A 17,220-nucleotide genomic window follows, 5' to 3' on the forward strand; every position below is an offset into this window, starting at 1 on the left:
TTTAACCTAATGTCCAATAAGTCAAATGTTGATTCAGACTTGTGGGTTTAAAGGGATGGAGGGGAGGCCAACATTTAATGATTTTTGGATAACTATAGCATTCAAATGGAATTGAATGGCAGTTAAGAGTGGAAATTTTGAGGATTCTACTGATAATTAATGTTAATGAGGATTGGACAATTTGCCTGCTCTGCTCGTTTGTAATGTTCAGTGTTCTAATACACTATTGAATAATTTTTTCCCCATAAATGACACTTGCAAAGATATTTAAGTAGCAGCTTTTGCATCACTTTTGAGTTCTTCCAAAATATTTTAGAATCAATTAAATACTCTAGGTGTAATTACAGTTGAAAAGTAGGAAGTACAACTATTATGTGGTCAGCAAGCTCATTCAAGCAGGTGTGTGCTGGCAAAATGTTGAATGAGACGCAAAATTGTGATGGAAATATGGCAAGAGCTCAATGCTGCTATTGGATCTCTATTGCCTAATTGAGGGATTAGATGGGAATTTGATTTAAAATGTTAGCTAAAATTTCGCCTGGAATTGGATTTTGGATGGAAAATCATTTTGTAGGTAAAGACTTTAGGGGCGGTAGAGTTGCTGCCTTACAGTGCGAGAGACGCGACTTTGATCCTGACACCATGTGCTGTCTGTATGGAATTTGTACGTTCTCCCCATGACCTTGTGGGTTTTCTCTTGATGCTCTGGTTTCCTCTTACACTCCAAAGATGTACAGGTTTGTAGGTTAATTGGCTCTGGTAAAAATTGTAAATTGTCCCGAGTGTGTAGGATACTACTAGTGTACTATCGCTGGTAGGGCAAAGGGTCTGTTTCTCTAAACTAAAGTAAAATGCTAATCTTGCAACTAATGCCCACTTTACACAAAATAATTAACCAGAAAGTGGGCATTTCAAGATGTGGAAGTGGGGGCAAATGCTTGAATATTTGGTCTTCGCCTTTCTTAAATCATGTGACCTTTCTCTGCAAAGGAAATGATCTGTTTCTAGTTGAATCTTTGAACTATATTTTGTTTGTTGGGGAGTCTTATCAAATATGAGATGAGGTTTTTTTTCATGCCTTTGTGCTTTACTTCTCCACGCAATCTTAACCCTACCTCCAAGTTACCTCTTAACTGGTTGACTTGATCCATGGCATAACTCCCTGGCAGTCCATGCATGCCCTATCAGACATGTTCCCTTTGTCATATCCATGCCTCTTTCATCCTCTTTGGAACTTAAACTGTTAAGATGTTTTCTCTTTTCTGATTCTGACAAAGATTTGGCCTGAAACATCTGTTTCTTTTTGTACAGATGCTTCCTGACCTGCTGAGTGTTAACAATATCTACTGTGTTAAATTTCCAGAATAATTTGTGTTCCACTGCCCTCTAGTGCACAAATAGTATAACATTTCATAGTAAATGCAAAAGGTTTTAGATCTGACATCTGTGCTGCCTTTAAATTTCAGTGTACATTTACCACTTGTGGTTGTGGCGTGTCTTTGTTTAAAATGAGTGTATTTTATATTATATTATTATTGTAATCAAAGGAATGTGATTGTGGGAAAGCAGGACTTAACTTTCTGGGGTAAAGAAGTTTTAGATAGGATGGAGGCGGAGTTGTATGACTGATTAGGAAGATGGATTTTGTCCAACAAGCCATTTGAGTAGAGCATAGTAACAAGAGAGCGGGATCACATTACTGTGATTATAATGTAGATCATCCCATAGTCAACAGGAATGAGAGGAGCAGAAGTAAGCAAATCACAGAAATCTGCTTGAACAATAGGGTTGTATTAGTGGGGCATTTTAGTTTTCCCAATATTGACTGGAATTGTCTTGGTGCTCGGGCCTTTGATGGGGTAGAAGTTATTGTGTATCCCAGATAATCTTTTGATATGTCAGGAGACATATTAGACACAGGGCTGTACTCTTATCTGATTCATACCGTATGAAGTTTGGTGGGTGATGCAAGTGGGAACAGTGATCGTGATTCTGTAAGTATCAAGATACCTATGGAAAGAGATGAGGTTAGTCCTCAAATTAAGATCCTACATTGGGAGAAGGTTGATTTCAATAGCATTACAGCGGACTTAAAGGTAGATGGGGAGTAGATGCTTGTGGGTAAAACAGCATCCAATGATAAAGTTGGTATGAGTTAATTGCTCGAGTGATTAAATAAGAATAAAAGGCAAAGATGGCAAGATTTGATCAAAGGAAAGAAAGGAAACATATAGCAAATGTACAACTGGGATGAAGGGAATTGCAACATGCTGTAAGTATATCAGGAGTAAACGGGTACCTGGGAATGAGTAGGAAGGAACTGGAGATGCTGGTTTAAACATCAGATAGTCACAAAAAGCTGGAGTAACTCAGCGGGACAGGCAGCATCTTTGGAGAGAAGGAATGGGTTACGTTTTGGGTCGAGGCATCTCAACCCAAAACGTCGCCCACTCTTCTCCGCAGAGTTGCTGCCTGTCCCGCTGAGTTACTTCAGATTTTTATGACTACTTGGGAATGAGTGGTCCCTTTAGGGTCCCAAAGGATAATCTGTGTAGAACCAGGGGATCGGAGTGAGGTCTGAAATGAATACTTCTGTATGTATTCACCAAGCAGAAGAATGGGTTAAGGAATATAATGAGGAGCATGTTGGTGGTCTGGAGCATGTAAGTATATATCAGGGGAAAGATGTTGTATATCTTAATACACTACACCTAATGGTCATAACACACTGTTCAACCTGAGGAGTACCTTCAGCAACAGACTAGTTCCTCAAAAATGCAGGACAGAACGCCACAAGAGATCCTTCTTCCCTGTGGCTATCAAATTTTACAACTCTTCTCCCATCTGTCATGGGGGAGACTGAGACTGACCTCCCCCCCGCCCCCCACCTCCTCAATCTTTGCACATCCCCAAAGCCTTACCACTCGTCAGTTTATTTTCACGTTTCATGTATTTTGTGTTTTTTATTAATTTCCCTCCTGGGATAAATAAAGTTCTATCGTATCGTATAAAAGATTAAATAAATCCCCAAAACCAGCTAAGATCTATCCCAAACGCTGTGGGAGGCAAGAGAAGAGATTACTGAGACCATTACAGATTTTTTTTAAGCATTTTCATTAGCCACAGATTGAGGTACCTGGAGACTGGCGAATCTTTCATGCTGTTCCTTTATTTAAGATGTGATAAGCCAAATAACTACAGACTCTCTGACACTGGTAGAGAATGTATTGAGAAAATTCTAAGAGAGGAGTGGAGAGGGAGGGGGGAATTAATTTGTAGCATTAATTTGGTTTTTTTTAAGGAGGTAACTAATAAGGTGGATGAAGGGAGGATGGTAGTATGTATTTTCTATATTGATCTAACTTTTGACATGATTCCACATAGTCTGTCGAGAAGGTTAAGGCACATGGGATCGAGGTTAATTAGACCCAAGTTTGGCTTGGTGAAAGGAGGCAAAGGGTAATGTTGGAGGGCAGCTTTACTGATTGGAAGCCTGACCAGATGTGCATCACAGGGATGGATGCTGGAATATTTGTTTTTTTTCTGATATATATTAACAACTTAAATGTGAAAGCGGAATGAATAATTGCTGATTTAATGTATGACACAAAAGTTGGTACTGCTGTGGATATCAAGGCAAGTTGTTTAAGGCAACATGAGGATATAGATCAAATGGAAAGGTGAGCAGAGCCTGACAAATACAAGGTGAAGATAGACCCAAAAAGCTGGAGTAACTCAGCCGGTCAGGCAGCATTTCTGGAGAAAGGGAATAGATGATGTTTCAGGTCGAGGCCCTTCTTCAGATTCACCTGAAGTTCCTTCCTACCCTAATACAGGGTGATGCATTTGGGAAATAAAATTGGGGTAGGACATATACAGTGAATGGTAGGGTATGAGGAAATATTGATAAATCCACAAGTTGAACATTCACTTTTTGGGACGTTGGACGGCTTTAAGGTTACACTATCCTGGTTACCATAAGCTTGGCTTTCTTGGCCAGTTGCTATTTAAAATTAGCTCCCTGTAATGTATTATCATATCATATCATATATATACAGCCGGAAACAGGCCCCCTCGGCCCTCCAAGTCCGTGCCGCCCAGCGATCCCCGCACACCAACTATCCTACACCCACTAGGGACAACTTTCACATCTACCCAGCCAATTAACCTACACACCTGTACGTCTTTGGAGAGGTGTTTTATTTTTTAAATGCAGACTTCCAGTGTTAAATATTTTGATGATAATCTAAACCCTGGAACATAGCTGATTTAAACTATTAATTCAAATGCCACGTTTCAACTTATTGTATGGTCAAACCTTTGGGCTAGGAGATTGCGAATGTGGCAAAGTAGTTTCCACACCCCTCTACGTTTATAATTGCCACTTAAAACTAAATGCATTGGGGAAAAGTAATCACATTTCCAACATGCTCCCATAATCTTTAATTATGTATTATGCAGAGTCAAGCAGCTCTTTATTGACAGCAGTGTTTCTTGGTGCTACATCTGCCATTTTAAAAACATTGTACTTGATCCCTGCTTAATTGTATTTTCCAATGTTTGGACTTTAATGGAGTAGAATTTGGATATATCTTTGGAAGTATTGTACAAAAATACAGTGAAAAGTGTGTTCTACATGCTTTTCAGCTGAATCATACAATACACAAGTACACAATCCTTTTTTGGAACAGCATGCAGAGGGTCGCCATGTTCTGATGCCAATTTTCAACTTCGTAGTCTCTGAAAAGTCAGATCTTGGTGTAAAGAAATATGCAATGTCTTACATTCTCATTTTAAGGCCTGGTGGCATTGGAATAGTTCCGTACAGCTCCCACAGGCTGTGCTCGATCTGTTTACTCGGCTGCTGCAGGACCTCCCATGCCATCCCTGCCAACGCCATGACCTGAGACCACTGCAACCATACCTTCTGTCTCATCCAGCAGCTGCCCTTCTACTTCCATGTGCCCAGGATGCCATGCCCCGAGCTGATCATAAAACTTTAGGGCACATTCCGAGGGTGTGGGAGGAGAGTTTGCAGTCTGTTCACAGCTGCTGCCATGACCGCCCTCTTACATTACATCATGATGGTGGGCTAAAGAGCCCATGGATGATAGTTATTAAGGCACACTCCCTTGTTTTTCTTTTGTAACTGGCTGATATACTCTCAAAGCAGTTGAGGACCTCAGATTGGAGTAAGAATTTAAAGATGTCAGAGAATACTCCTGCCAGCTGGCCTGCACTGGTTCTGAGGTCACGGCTGGGGACTCTGTCCGGGCCAGTTGGTTTCTGCAGGTTTACTTTCAGGAAGGCCAAAGTGATGTCTGCTACAATGGCTGGGGATACTAGTGCACTTGAGGGGTGTGTGGAATCACCCTGCTGACCTTCTGTTCAAAATGGGCATAGAATGCATTGAGCTTATCAGGAAGGAATGTGTTGTGAGAGATTCTGCCTAACTTAGCCTTGTAGCTGGTTAGAGCAAGCAAGCAAGCCTTGCTACAATTGATGGGATTAATCCGGGACTCTAGCTTGTTCTGGAATTGTCTCTCGGTGTCCTTGATGGCATTGAGAAGGTAGTACCCAGATTTATTGTATGTTTATTGTGTGTATTGGTTGATTAATTGGCTACTGTAGTCGAATGGGTGAATCTTAGGAAGAGTTGATTGGAATGTAGAGAAGTTGAAAGACAAATCCGTAGGGGAATGGGATTGATCTGAAAATTCACAAGGACTTGATGGGCTAAATGGACATCTGTTGTAAGGAAAAGGTAAATATAATACTGTCTGACAGTGACATTATAACTGCAAATTGAGATATTATTACATAGAGATTTTCTTGGTTAATCCATTGATCAAGATATAGAAATCATGAGTCCTTTCGCTGCACAGTTTTACTATTCAAGAGTGGCTTTTACCTTTGTATTAATATTTTTTTAAATCAAGTCCAGCAATTGTTTACCCGTTAATAAGTTAAGTTAAATAAAGATTTTGGAAAAGAGCGCAGCATTAGTAGAAATCCTAGTAGTCTTCGCAGACATATTCAAACGTAATTAAGTCTCTGCAATTCAATTGAGTTGATTGGTGTGCTCAACCCCCAAGCTTGCCTACTTTTAAAGCTGCTATTCGCATAACCTTTTTGTGATTTACTTGCTAAAATAGTGCTCAGTATGAAATTATATATTTTTCAAGTTAAAACAGTAAAATGCACAAAATTTGAAACGGTAAAATGTTCTAACTAAATCAAATTTTAATTGATGTACTCTCATTTCTATTCATCGAAATTGACCTGATGGTTTTGAACAGAGTTAGCAGAAGATTTGCGAAGCACCTGAAATAACCCTTTTAAAGTTCTAGTTGCATGTCATTTTAATTCTTTCCCATCTCCAAGCAGATCTGTCTGTCCTTGTCCTTCTCTATTGTTATGGAGAGGCCAAATGCAAATTGGAAGAACAATACTTCATGCTCTGCCTGGGAAGTTTACAATCTAATGGGATGAACATTTGAATTTTCCAGTAACCCTTACCTACAGTGTTCTCCCACACACGCTCTCACCTGTCCACCTTTTATTTCCTCCCCTTTTCATCCATCCTGTCCTCTTTCCCCCACCAGGTTCCTTCTGCCCACCATCTTCTCATCTTGTTACTCCTGTTACCTACCAGCCTCTATCCCACCTCTTTTCGTATTACTATATATTGACAATCTTTCCTATTCCTTCTCAGTCCTGATGCAGGGTCTCAACCCGAAAGTTCAACTTGCATCTTCTGTCTCTACAGATGCTGCTTGACCTGCCGATTTCTTGTAGCCTTCTGTTTGTTTCAGATTCCAGCAAGTTGCCCACTACCAAAGTACTGGAAAACATAAGGAAGTCTGTATTCACTTGTTGGAATCCTCCGCTTTGCTATGAGACTCAATGTGTGTCAAAAGGTTGGCAGTAAGCTGACCTTGAAAATAGGATATTCTCTTCTCAAGATTTTGTCCAATTAAGTGGGTAAATTGACAATACCTAGTAGGACTGTTGGTGTTAAGCAAAAGGCGGCTCTCAGTAATGTTATTTGGAATTAGAATTTAACCTTTCTTTTCAAAAATAGTTTCTAGTTGTACCTAATATCCAAAGTTTTTGCAAGCCAAAGATTATATGGAGAAGTATAAAGTGCTGTTTTTGGTGTGGTGGGTATGGAGTGGGGCAGGAGAGGCTAATGGTCATAAGAATTGGGTATTAAAGAATGTAAGTGATTCTTTTGCACTGGATTTTAGATTTGCTTACAAGTGTCACATTCAGTTGTCTACTGAGTATAGTGTGAAGAATGAAAGTACTTTTCTCAGAATTCATTGTTGCCTTGCACACAAATGAATAAGTAGATCATAATTGACTTGTGTACATTTACAGACATACATGCAGCAAAAGATTCAAGTTCACCAAGCTCCACCTCAGTCCCAGCAGACAGCTAAACTCTTGTCACTAACACCGCCATCATCACCGAAAGTACAACGAGCTGGGCACAGGAGAATTGTCAGTGATGTCCCTTTCAGCAGTGTATTTGGAGTCCCTGCCAGTCATTCCTCTCAACAACTGGCAGCTGCTGCTGCTGAGGCAAACCTTTATAAATCTAAGTGAGTTCATTGCGGTACCTGTGGTTAAAGTTGCACTTTATGACATTTAAGTGGATGTAAAGGATTCATCACTTTCTGTGCAAAATGACATGTCGCTATCTTGTAGGTTTGAGAATGCTGACAACGTGGACACTATTCTAAAGTGGTAGCTGTTAATGCATTGGAATTAAATGCTAGCACTAAAAGGACTTGCTGTTACAGATTTTTAAAAAAAAATCCAATCTCAAATGTTGCAGCACAAATGTTATAAATAACAACACGGTAAACCCTTGTTTTAACAGACCTCTTTATAACTGATTTTGTTTATCATGGATGGACCTGCCAATAACACCGCCAGCTTGCACCACCTCACTGGCCACTTCCAGCCCCAGCAACTGCAGCCACTCCTGGTTGGCAAGGTGCACCAGCGCGCCCTTCACCCACCTCAGGATCCAGTTGAGGCAGTTGCTATTGCGGCACACGTTGTAGCCCCTAGTGACAGCCCCTATTTTTAAGGTGAAACAACACAGTGCGGAGTAACTTGGCAGACTGATTCAGCCTGATGGGTCCCGACATCATATATCCATGTTCTCCAGTGATACTGTCTGGCCTGCAGAGTTACTCCAGCACTTTGTGCCTTTTTGTGTATTTACCACCATCTGCAGTTCTTTGTTTCAACTGCACACAATAATAAAACCTTACTCGGTTAAGTCAAGTCAAGTCAAGTCAAGTCAATTTATTTGTATAGCACATTTAAAAACAACCCACGTTGACCAAAGTGCTGCACATCTGTCTAGGAAAAAAAAAAAAGAAACATACAGTGGCAGGCAGCCAAACACAACGGCGCGGCCATCTTGAACAAAATGTTAATTCAATCACCCACAGTCCAACAACAAAAGCATTAAATAAGCATCAAAATTACACCCCCAAAAAACCCCCAAAAACACAGTCCAACAATAAAAGCACTAAACAGGCACCCAAATTACCCAACCCCAAAAACCTCCAAAAACACAGTCCAACAATAAAAGCATTAAATAGGCATTCAAATCACACAACCCCAAAACCCCCAGTCCAACAATAAAAGCGCTAAACAGGCATTCAAATTACACAACCCCAAAAAAACAGTCCAACAATAAAAGCATCAAACAGGCACTCAAACCACCCAACCCCAAAAACACACAAAAAAAGAAACATCCATCAAAGAAACATCCATCACAGTGAGTCTCCTCCAGTCCTCTCCTCACTGTGATGGAAGGCCACAATGTCTTTCCCTTCTCCCGCTGTCCTCGCCCGCAGTCAGGTTGTTGTGGTTGCAGGCCGCACCGGACGGTCCACAGCGGGCCAAGCCCAAGGCGCGTCGCGTCGCAGCCGCTCCCGCTCCCGCAGCCTCCGAAGACGGCCGGCTCCGCCGATGATAAGTCCGATCCGGGGCGGGCGAACACGCTGCTGCCGCTGTTGCTGCACGTCGGGGCGGTCGTGGCTCCCGACATTGAAGCCCCCGCCCAGCAGAGAAATATCCCGCGGCATATCTTGGGCCGCGCCGGACGGTGAAATGTCCGCGACCCAAGCCCCGCGATCCGGGGTGGGCGAACCCGCTGCCGCTGCCGGAGCTCCCGATGTCGGCATCCACGCGGCCCGAGCCTGCCTCCGAAGACGGCCGGCTCCGGTGGTGGTAAGTCCGATCCGCGGGCTCTGCGAACCAGAGCCCTGGAGGCCGACAGCTCCAGGAGTTGGGCCGATGGTAGGCCGCAGCAGGAACGGAGACAACACCCAGAAAACAAAGGTCGGGTCTCCGTTCGGAAGGGACACATATTTACAATGTTACAGTTTCCCCCTCCCCCCACATACACACATAGTACACAAACACAAAAACACCACATCACAACTACAATTAAGACCAAAAAAAACCCAACAAAAACACAAAAACAAATGGACCTCAGGTGAGCCGCAGCTGCTAGGGCAGTGCCGCCATTTTGGTTAAGGCGGACAATCGGCAATAACGCACACCAGTGGTCTGTTATAACAAGGGTTTACTGTAATATTAATTGAAATAGATTTTGTTTTCTGCAAAATCAATTTGGATGCACTGTTGAAGACAACTTGTAGTACAATGGGCCAGCAATTGTGCTAGTCTGTGATGTGAAATCACTTTCTGGTGAAGGAATTCCATCACCATTCCTCTAAAGATTGGCCATTTATAAGACTATTCAAAGTGTTTACCTGTATCCAGCAACTGGGATGTCATCAATTGGTAGATTTGTCACACAAAAGCAGAAAACATTTTCTAATAACTATTTTAACATGCAGAGATCTAAATAATGATTTAAATGTATGCATTGTTGAAAGGATCTGAAATGTTGTAAATATTATAAAGGTGAAAATCGCTTGTTTTTAAATATTAACACATTACTGTTCACCAGAGCATATTGTTTATGAGTGCAGGTGGCTAGGCAATAATTATCAATTAGTTAGTTACTAAAATCTCACTTAGACCTTGAGTATCTAGATGTAAAATTAATGAGGGGATTTCACACCTTTGTCATCTCCACCCAAACACAACAGGCTCTGCTTATCTTGGAAACCACTGCAGAATAGACTCGAGTGATGCTTAATAGCAAATGAACCAGTGTTTCAATTTGATCCATTTAGCCCCCTTTTTCTGATGCAGTGATTGAATTGTTATGGCTTCTTTGACTTGAGTTGAGATGCTGACATTGAAAAATGGAGACTCTTTCATGTGGCAGAAAGATTCATAAAAAGCCCCATGAAAGTTTCATAAAAGCCTCAATTTATGTACTTTCAAATGAATTCAATAGCGAAAAGGTGCATGGGTACTGTGGCACAGAATTGAAAAGAGCAACGTTCATTAACTCCGAGCTCCACTGCTGTCTGTGTAGAATGTGCATGTACTTGTTAAGACTGCAAGAATTTCCCCAGGGTGCTCAGATTTCTTTCCAATCTCAAAGACAAGCTGGTTGGTAGATTATTTGGCTACTGTAAATTGCCCTTGTTGAGGTTTAGTGGAACAATTGAAGAGAGAGAAAAACAAAAGGTTTAGTCTGGCAAAGGGATTGATGGAATTGTACAGAAATGCTCTGGGAGTTGGCAGATGACCTACGTCGTAAGAGAATATGTCTACAGCAGCGAAGGCTGCAGACAGCACCACCTTTAGGGCATGCTGGATCATAGGAAGCATGGTTAGGATTCCTCACATACATGTGCAAAAATCCCATATTTGCTGTTGTTGCAAGAAATAATGTCTGTGGCAAAACTGATGGTGTTCCCTTCTTTGCTACTGCAAAGTTAAGGCTAGTATTTCACTTTGATTTTACAAAATTATGCTTTTGTGAAGTGAGAAATTAGTAGGTGATAACTTTGGTTTTCAATGATGCCCTGTGCACCCAGATTACGAACTTAAGTTTCCACTTTGGGACATTACCTTTGCTTTTTGAGGTGTATATTACAGCCAATTCTTGAATTCTGAATGGAATATGTTCCTGGAAAACAAGAAGCAATGTACCTTTTGTAACAATGAAAAAGCTTTAAATTGAAGAAGTACCCCAAAGTGACAGTGGTGTGAAAGCAAACATTTGTAAATTGCATGTTTGTAAATAAATGAATATTTGTATGGGCAAATCTCTTATTATAGAGCCATAGATTCCTGTATTTTCTACAGTTTTAATGTGGATTCTTCTATTGTAGGTCAGCATCCACTAGTCCTGCAGGATCACCCAGAACTTCACAGCAAGATATTTATAATCCACCAGATATCTCCACATGGAATCCATTCGGTGATGACAATTTTTCTAAGCTAACAGCAGAGGAACTTCTAGATAAAGAGTTTACTGAGCTACGAAAGGGTGGGTGTGTTCTGTAATTCTGAGGTAGGGCATTCTGTTTGGGCTTCACAAATTGCTTCAGGTGACATTTCCTTGTCCTCTGCGTGCCACAGGGCAGATGAACCATGAGTACTACATTGGGTAGTCATGGCACTATTCATGGTTTATGTTATAAGCTTCATTTGGTGGCTTGCCATCTTCAGTTAAACTGAGTTTCCTTACTGGGGGTGGACATTTTCAAAGTGGATTGATGTATTCTTTACTTAAAACTGTGCAGCACAGGCCTACCATGTTTGTCCCAACCATGGTGTCAACCTAACTAATGCTGTCTGTGTGCACATTGTTTGTAGCTCTCAGTTCCCTGCCTGTTCATGCCTATCTAAAATGCATCTTAAATGTTGCTATTATATCTGCTTCTACCATATCTCTTGCCAGCACCTTACAAAAAAAACGGCTCATCTCATTTAAACTTTTCCCTTCATCGTAAAATTGTGCTCTCTTGTATTTGACATATCCACTCTTGAAAGAAGACTATCTACTATTTCTATGCCTCTTGGAATTTTATAAACTTCTATCAGCTCACCCCTGAGCCTCCAATACTCCAGCAAAAACAGTCCAAGTTTGTCCAACCTCTCCTTATAACTGATAATCTCCAAACCAGACAACATCCTGGTGAATCTCTACTCCACCCTCTTCAAAGCCTCCACATCCTTCCTGTAATGTGGCGACGAGAACTGTACACATTCTCTAACTGTGGCCTAACTGAAGTTTTATACCGCTGCAGTGACTTCCCAACTTTTATACGAGATGCCTGACTGATGAAAGGCAAGCAAGGCATATGCTTTTTTTTAACCACACTATCTACTTGTGTTGTACATCCAGATTGTTCATGATACAACGTCAGGTTTGCTTTCCTGATTTGAAAGTTTCTCAGTGCAGCAATTTTAAGAATGCTTTCACTGTAAAGTCTCCTGAAAGTACATTGCCTTGCTGATTTGCAGAAAAACCCAGTAAGTCGTTGGAGTTATTTAAACAACACATGTAAACCTTCAATACTTGACTGAGATTCATCTCAAGTACATCGGCAATAAGGTGGGAGTGTAGAAATGTCACTTAGCTATGTTACCAATTCACTGAAATCTCACCAGCCTCTCTTTTTAAAATAGGAATCAAGAGTGATCCACAGTAACTAATCACTTGCATTAAAACTGTCCTGACAGGTAAAGCTGCAGAACCGAAGAAAGTGCCATCTGACAATGTAGCTCCAGGGTTTCACTCTGGCCTGGCTTTGCCACAAACAGATATGTTTGGGGCTTCACCTTTTGCATCTGGGGCAGGTTTGTATTTAAATTGTATGATTAATTAGTTGTTGTGGACTCTTACGATTTAGCCATTGTTTGGTTGCAAATCGGTTTTTATATTTACAAATCTGTATTTTTTTTAAAGTCATGTTGAATTAATTTGGTCGAAGATTCTGAGCTCATAAAAGCTTTTGAATGAATTGTATCAAATCTTTAATCTAAGTCTAATCACATATGCAGCATGCCTACTGAAATCACGTAATTCTCTCTACCACTTCTTTACACTATTTTCCTTCTTCCTATTTTGTAAGAAGCTAAAATATCAATGGAAACTATAGACTCTAGTTCATCAGCAGCTATTCCTGATCCTTTAATACATGTGCCACTCTCTAACTTCCCAGGTAAGGATCAGTAAATCACAGCAACCTTTTTATTTTCTTTGAAAAAGGTGTGCTTCAGTAAATTCATAATCTGTGCATTCTACAGATATAGAATAAGTGAATATTTAGTTTATGAAACATATTCATTGAGTGTTTGACAAACTTAATGTTGCGCATTGTAATATAGGCCTACAGTCAACGGGAATTAAAGGAACAAATATGCAAGGATATTGCAGAGAGTTGATAGAATAATAGTAATTAGGGTAGAAAATGTTAACTTTCCTTTCTGTAGACTGGGCCTACTCTAGTGTTGAGGGCTTAGATGGGGTGCAATTTGTCTGTTCAAGAAGGCTATCAGGTAAGATATAGAGGGCACGACTAGGGAGAGGGCAAAGCCTAACCTACTGCTGGGAATAGGGCAGAACAAGTGACTGAGATGCAAGTGGGGGAGCACTCTGGAACCAGTTACCGTTAGATCTATTAGTTATTACTTGGTTAAGGAAAAGGACAGAATTGGTCCTAAAGTTCCAAAATGAGATAAGGCGAATGTTGATAGTATTGGACAGGAGCTTGCAAGAGTCGAGTGAAAATAAGTTACTTGCGGGCGAAGGGATGTCCGTCAAGAGGGAGGCTTTTAAAAATGAGGTATTGAGAGTTCAAAATCTGCAAGTTCCTGTTAGAGTGAAAGGCAAGGATGCCAGGAATAGGAGAAGGAGTGAGAATTCTAGAATACAAGAGATATTGAGGTTCTGGTCAGAAAGAAACGGGCACGGGTGAGGTACAAGCAGCTGGAATCACTGGGGGTGTATAGGGGATGCAGGACTGCAGTTGGGGCAGAAAAATGGACGAGATCATTTGGGCAGAATGGATTAAGGAGAAACCAAAGAGATTTTGTATGTATATCAAGGCAAATTAAGTGACTCAGGAGAAAATGGAGTCCTTCAAAGACCAAAGTGGGCATCGATGTGTAGAGCCTCAGGTGATGTGTGAGTTTCTTGGTGAATATATTTTCTGTTTTTACTGTTGAGAAAGACAAGGGAACTCGGGAAAGTGAATGGGGATTGTCTGCATTACCGTTGAGATGGTAGTTGTCTCAAAACCTATGAAGGTAGATTTGGGATAGTCAGTGTTGGCTTTGTGCTTCGAGTTTGCGTCTCACAAATTTCATCCAAAAAGGTAGACAGCAGGGTATTATAAATAATCTTGGTCGACCTCACCCAGGCCTTTAAAGTACCGTATTGTAGCTTATTTGGTTTAAGTCATTGTCACAAGTACCAAGGTACAGTGAAAAGCTTTTTTGATTTGTATCATGATTACTCAGTTAAAGCAAAGTCCACATGATTACAGACAAGCCGTCCACAGTATATAGATAAAGGGTAACAACATTTAGTGCAAGATAAAATGTGATTAAAGATAGTTTGAAGGTCTCCAAAGAAGTGAATGGGAGGCCAGGCTTGCACTCTAGCTGGTATGAAGGATGATTCAGTTGCCTGATGACAGCTGGAAGAAAATCTCTGAATTTGAAGTTGTGTGTTTTAAAACTTCTGTACCATTGGGAACGGGGAGAGGAGGAAGTTACAAGGATAAGACTGGTTCTTGATTATGCTGGTGGCCTTGGCGAGGCAACAAGAAGTGTAGATGGAAAGGAGGTTGGTTTGTGTGATGGTCAGGTACTATAACAACATTTAAAAGGCATCTGGACAAGTACATGGATATAAAAGATTTAGGGGACTATGGGTCAAGCACAGGCACTAGATTAGATGGGGCATCTTGGTCAGCACTGACAAGTTGGACCGAAAGGTCTGTTTCCTTATAAACATGGGAGTTTATAAATTTTCAAAAGCATTTGAAAATATTATTGGAACCACCATACTATTTTCCATGTGTAAGAAGGAACTGCAGATCCTGGTTTAAACCGAAGATGGACACAAAAAGCTGGAATAACTCAGCGGGACAGGCAGCAGGAATGGGTGACGTTTCAGATCGAGACCCTTCTTCTGAACCAAAACGTCACCCATTCCGTCTCTCCAGAGATGCTGCCTGTCCCGCTGAGTTACTCCAGCTCTTTGTGTATCTATACTATTTTCCATATCGACTGTGCCACGGTGCCGCCCTAATGGAATTTGTGTGTTCTCTCTGTGACCACGTTTTCTCTGGGTGCTCTGGTTCCTCCCACATCCAAAGATGTACAGGTTTGTAGGTTAATTGGCTTCTGTAAGTTATAAAGTTGTCCCTAGTGTGCAGGATAGTGTTAGTGTACGGGGCTGGTCAGTGCAGACTCGGTGGGCCGAAGGACCTGTATCTCCAAACTTTAAAATTTAAAGAGTTTACAGGGTGTGCTACATGCAAGGTCCACTGTTGTTTAAAAGGAACATAAGAAACGGGGCTCTGATCAGTTCAAAGAGAAGGTGGTGACTGGATTATCAGAGTTGTACTGCACCTCGAGACATTAATCAATAACATTATTCAATAACATATAAAGGACAGGTAAATGAGAGAGCAAGGCATGATTACATTTGTATGATGCCATGGTAAAGAAGTGGGAAAAATCTTGAGTTGGGCTAAAATTGTCTTGTTAATCTAGGAGTGACTACACATAATGTACAGATGTTTTGTGTATCATGCTGAAGGTTTAATACATTTCTTAAAATTTTATTTCTGCTGTCAAACAGTTGACCTGCTGATTTGTTTTGGGAATGGTAAGGAGATTCTTTGTCTTATTGTGTAAAATATAATAAAATTGGAATATCAGCATGATTCAAACTGCATGACATGCATTCCAAAGAATGTTTAATGCATATACTATAATACATTGACTGTGGTAAAACCATAATTGTGGTTAGAATTTTCAATATTGTATTCACCCAGAATATATTTATTTTTCAATTTTCTTTTGGGAGAAAAATACTACTTTTTCTTTTGCATAAAACCATAAACGTGCTGCAGTATAATTGTTTACAAAGTTTGAGTCCTAACTCTTAAAATTGGTAGATGATTTGACAGGTCTAATTGCTGACTCCATGTATGATACACATATATATTCAGAAGAACATGCCCTACCCCAATAATGAGCAAAAGTCCTGTACAAAATTTTGCATAGCTGCCCATAGTTGACAATTATAGAAAAGTTGCCACAATGTCACCACAAAACAGAAATGCTTCAGTGCTATTCCATTTATACAAGTTGTTCATTCATTGTCGTTCGGTGGCTAAATGTTCTCTGCAAGTGAGTCCACAAGCTTTAAACCAAATCATATTTGTTGTGACTGGATATTGATTTCCTTATCTTAACTGGAAGAATTCCCTTTGTTTACATTCTTGAAATTTTGTTAAAAATTGAATGAATCTGTTGATTAACAATAATGAACTTTTCTAGATGTTTTTTGGGTCTAAATTTCAATTGCAAATTGTTTATGCACACTTGTAGAGAAATTTCATACAGAAAAATAAAGTGTAATAATTACACAGATGCTTTGGGCTACTTTCCCATAATAGACCATTGTGGTAACTTTTCTGTAATAGACCTGGATCACATATGACCTTAATTCTGTTACTTGGATTTATAACAATTTTTGTTAAATTCTGCTAAACACTAACTTTTTGTAAAATTAATATTTGTCCTGCATGTACTATTGCTGTATTATTGACTTTTCTGTCCTGCTGCCTCACCTGACTCCTCATGTTTTTTCCTCTGCTATTCCTATTGCACCTTCTCAGATAACTCTACTGGGCGTATTTCAGTTTCAAATCCCAGAATTCTTCCTCCTTCAGTTGACAACACTGACCCTTTTAACCCTGCTAGGTCTTCTAATCAAACTGGTAAGAGGAAAAGCCAGCTGATTTGATTTTATATATGGAGTATATGATAAACACTGGACACATTATTTTTGAGGTAATAAGGAAAAATGTACATAAGAAACCCAGAATATACTCATCCAGAAGCGTAGAAAATGTTTTGATTATTATTGTTTGAGGTACAATAACCATGTACCTAAAGGTTACCTAAATCAAAATACTAGTGTTTTTTTAGAAAGGAGGATTTTGCAAAGCTATTGCTATTAATGAAAAAGAAATGGTGTTAATTATATAGGTTGACCAAAGGATATTGCATCTT

The 17,220-nt window shown here is 40.2% G+C and overlaps 1 protein-coding gene across 7 annotated transcripts in view; it reads left to right on the forward strand.

Moving 5' to 3' along the window:
• Positions 1–17,220, forward strand: part of LOC144610115 (AP2-associated protein kinase 1-like) — a 58,515-nt gene that overhangs the window by 35,415 nt on the left and 5,880 nt on the right. For 2 of the 7 annotated variants that reach the window (XM_078428684.1, XM_078428689.1), the window contains exons 13-18: positions 7,384–7,607; positions 11,289–11,446; positions 12,646–12,762; positions 13,038–13,127; positions 15,779–15,805; positions 16,824–16,925. In XM_078428684.1, coding sequence (XP_078284810.1) covers positions 7,384–7,607; positions 11,289–11,446; positions 12,646–12,762; positions 13,038–13,127; positions 15,779–15,805; positions 16,824–16,925 — 718 coding nt within the window. The remainder of the gene's footprint in view (positions 1–7,383; positions 7,608–11,288; positions 11,447–12,645; positions 12,763–13,037; positions 13,128–15,778; positions 15,806–16,823; positions 16,926–17,220) is intronic. The other 5 variants (XM_078428685.1, XM_078428686.1, XM_078428687.1 and 2 more) reach the window with 5 other exon arrangements.

The sequence above is a fragment of the Rhinoraja longicauda genome, chromosome 35 (assembly GCF_053455715.1).
Source record: "Rhinoraja longicauda isolate Sanriku21f chromosome 35, sRhiLon1.1, whole genome shotgun sequence".
NCBI lineage: Eukaryota > Metazoa > Chordata > Chondrichthyes > Rajiformes > Arhynchobatidae > Rhinoraja > Rhinoraja longicauda.